At 42.3% G+C, this 3491-nt stretch overlaps 1 protein-coding gene across 1 annotated transcript in view; it reads right to left on the bottom strand.

The window, feature by feature from the left end:
- Positions 1 to 3491, bottom strand: part of RBL1 (retinoblastoma-like 1) — an 86259-nt gene that overhangs the window by 77267 nt on the left and 5501 nt on the right. The window contains exon 3 of the mRNA XM_005868462.2: positions 841 to 1030. Within this exon, the coding sequence (XP_005868524.1) occupies positions 841 to 1030 (190 nt within the window). The remainder of the gene's footprint in view (positions 1 to 840; positions 1031 to 3491) is intronic.

Here is a 3491-nt window from a genome sequence, read left to right as displayed (position 1 = left end):
GGTGGTCAGAGTGGGACCATCCAGATTGCAGCTCCTCTGACCCATAAAGGACACATTCAGGGGCAGACTCAGTGAGCACCAAAGCCCCACTGAAGCAAGTCTTGCCCCAGAAGGGTGTCTCCAGCACAGAAGTTCTCCCACTGCAGACACAGCTGATTCTCACAGCCAATTGGCCTGGAGGTCAATTCCTCCCAGTAATACCTACAACAATCAAGGCTTAACTACAACAAGACTGCACAAAGCCCACAAGGGGGTGCACCAAGAGTGTCCACCTCAGGTAATTGGGGAGGTTGAGCCACTGGGCCCTATAGGACATCTAGCACAGAAAGCCACTCTATCAACACAGGGAAGCAGCCAAAATGCGGAGACAAAGAAACAGGACACAAATGACAGAAATGGAGGAAAGCAAACTATTGGATATAGAGTTCAAAACAACACTTTTAAGGTTTTTCAAGAACTTTCTAGAAACCGCCGACAAATTTAGTAAGACCCTCAAAAAGACGGGTGAGACCGCCGATAAATGTAGTGAGATCCTCAAGAAATCTAGTGAGACCATAGAGGGTATGAAAAGGACCAACTAGAAATTAAGCATACACTGACTGAAATAAAGGATATTATAGAGAGTTCCAACAGCAGACTAGAGGATCGCAAGAATCAAGCCAAAGATTTGAAATACGAAGGAGAACTGGGAAAGAATATCAATATGATAACAAGCTTACAAAACAATGATGCTTTTTAAAAAAAGAATGAAATTAAATGTTTTAAAATAAAGAGAAATTAAATTCTAAAATCCAATTTAGGACTTATAAAACAATGTTTGAAAAAATCAAAGCGCTTTACCTTAATTTAGCTGAACGTAGTATTCTGGTAAGTGAAACACAATTTCCTTCCATGATACCCTTTCCAACTGTGGGAATAATGCTTTTGCGGCATGCAACATATAATGAACATGCCAACCAGTGTATAACTTCTCCCTGGCAAACAAAAGACAAGTAGCAAAATGAATTTATTATGTTAAAATGCTTGAACTCTAGAACCAGAAGAGATCTTTGAATTATCTAGTCTAATATTCATTCTGTATATAACAGGCCAGAGAAAGGAATTATTAGCCTAAGGTCACAAAGCTTAGTTAGCTGCAATAGTAGGTGTAAAACTTCTTATTCTCAGTCCTGCATAACATACTAAATCAGTATTAATCCAAAGCTAGATCTCTCACTTATACTCAAATATAATATTACTGAAAGAGTTGTCTTAAAATTTCTCAGCACTAGCTTTCTCGATTTTAAAACACCAGTCATGGCCTTGATGATGCCAAAATTCCTTTCCACCATTTTTTATCTAGTTTGGCAGAGAAAGAAAAGAACAGTAGAAAGATGACAAGGGAATCACATAAAAACATCTGTCTTGAACAACATAAAGGAGACTGTCATTTTTGTAAGGTAAAAATTGGGGGAATTATTTACCCCAATCTTTAAAATAGTAAGTATGGCTCTCTATTTTAGCAGATATCTCAATTTATAACGCTACAAAAAAGGTGGCATTTGATAATTCAACACAATTCTCTGAGGTAGACTTGACATATATTCAAACTAGAATCACTTCATGATTTCATTGATGATCTCTATGTGAAATTCAAGTTAAGAGGTAGACACAAATTTCAAAGCACAACATACTACTGTTTTTTTCTAATTCTTTATTAGTTAAAGTATTACAAATATGTCCTCATCCCCTCCATTAACCCCCAACCTCCCCCCCACACACTCATGCTCTCATCCCCCTGTTGTCCATGTCCATTGGCATACTACTGTTGCTATTCACTGCTTTGCAGATCTTCTTTAAGACCAGACTGGAGAACAGGGAGTGGGGAACGTCTGGCTTCAGGCTGTATAAGCCCCGCAAAATCATTTAGTCTGGCCCTGCCATGGCATGAGGGGTGAGTTAATTAAAAGTTTGACTAAATATAGCAGGCTAATTTTTTTAAAAGTATATTTTTATTGATTTCAAAGAGGGAGGGAGAGAGAGATAGAAACATCAATGATGAGAGAGAATCATTGATCGGCTGCTTCCTGCATGCCCCCCACTGGGGACCAAGGCCGCAACCCAGGCATGTGCCCTTGACCGGAATCGAACCCGGGACCCTTCAGTCTGCAGGCTGACGCTCTATCCACTGAGGCAAACCAGCTAGGGCTAGCAGGCTAATTTTTAACTTGATAATTTTGTATGGCCTGCAGATGATGCTATAAATATCCAAATGGCCCTTTAGAAAAAAAAAAAAAAAAAAAAAGTTCCTCACTTCTGCTCTAGAAGGATGAAAAGACTGATAGATTTCTTGCAATAATCCAAAAGGGGTGGGAAGAAATGAGTGGCCACAAATAAAGCTAAAATCCAGTGTTCCTACCCTAAAGTAGTAAAAAGTCTTATTTGTTCAAGGCATTAAAAGAGGGAGGTAAAAAAAAAAGAGAGAGGAAGGTAAGCTTAAGGTTGAATATTTTTTAAAGACTTAATTAATGAATTATGTGGGAATAGAAAGTGTTATAGAGCCTTTGGATACAGACTACTATATGAAAACACCATTAAGATAAAAAAATTTAAGTACCAGAATTATTGCTTTGAGTTTTTCCTTTAAAAAATAAAGTCACCTATATTATCTATTTTGAGTCCTTGATGCTAGGTTTTAGAAATACAAAGATGGTTTCTGACCTCACGGAACTCCAAGTCTAGAGCTAAGAAGAACAGACACTATTATCTGTAACTGGTGAGATATCTATACTAATAGAAGGGTAATATGCAAATTGGTCAGGACATCCTCACAGTAATGACCGAACAGCAGGCTGCGTGGGGGGACCAGGCCGGCAGGGGGGTTAGTGAGGGACGACCAAACGACGGAACAGCAGGCTGCGTGGGGCAACTAGGCCGGCAGTGGGGGGCAGTGAGGGGCGACCAAATGACCAAACAGCAGACTGCGTGGGGCGACCAGGCTGGCAGGGGGGACAGTGAGGGGCGACCAGGCCAGTGGGGGAGGGGGGGCTGTGAGGGGCTATCAGGCAGGCAGGCAGGTGAGCAGTTAGGAGCCAGTGGTCCCAGATTGTGAGAGGGACATCCCCCAAGGGGTCCCAGACTGGAGAGGGTGCAGGCTGGGCTGAGGGGACCCCCCCTCCCCCGTGCACGAATTTCATGCACCGGGCTTCTAGTCTACACTAATAAAAGAGAAACATGGTAATTGGCGTACGACCGCTACCCTTCCCATTGGCTAATCAGGGAGTATATGCAAATTAACTGACAGCCAAGATGGCGGCTGGCAGCCAGGCAGCTGGAAGCGAACATGAGGCTTGCTTCCTTCATTGAAGGAGGAAGCCAACGTTCCCCGCCTGCGCCTGCGCTGCCGGCCTCTGAGCTGGCAGTTTGAAACTTTGTAACACTTTCAGCCGGCCGGGATCTCAGAGCTGGAGTTATACATTGTTTCGATTATAGAACCAGCAGCGGAAGCCTCA

The sequence above is a fragment of the Myotis brandtii genome, unplaced genomic scaffold (assembly GCF_000412655.1).
Source record: "Myotis brandtii unplaced genomic scaffold, ASM41265v1 scaffold27, whole genome shotgun sequence".
NCBI classification, from domain to species: domain Eukaryota; kingdom Metazoa; phylum Chordata; class Mammalia; order Chiroptera; family Vespertilionidae; genus Myotis; species Myotis brandtii.
This window is presented reverse-complemented; position numbering and strand designations above follow the sequence as displayed.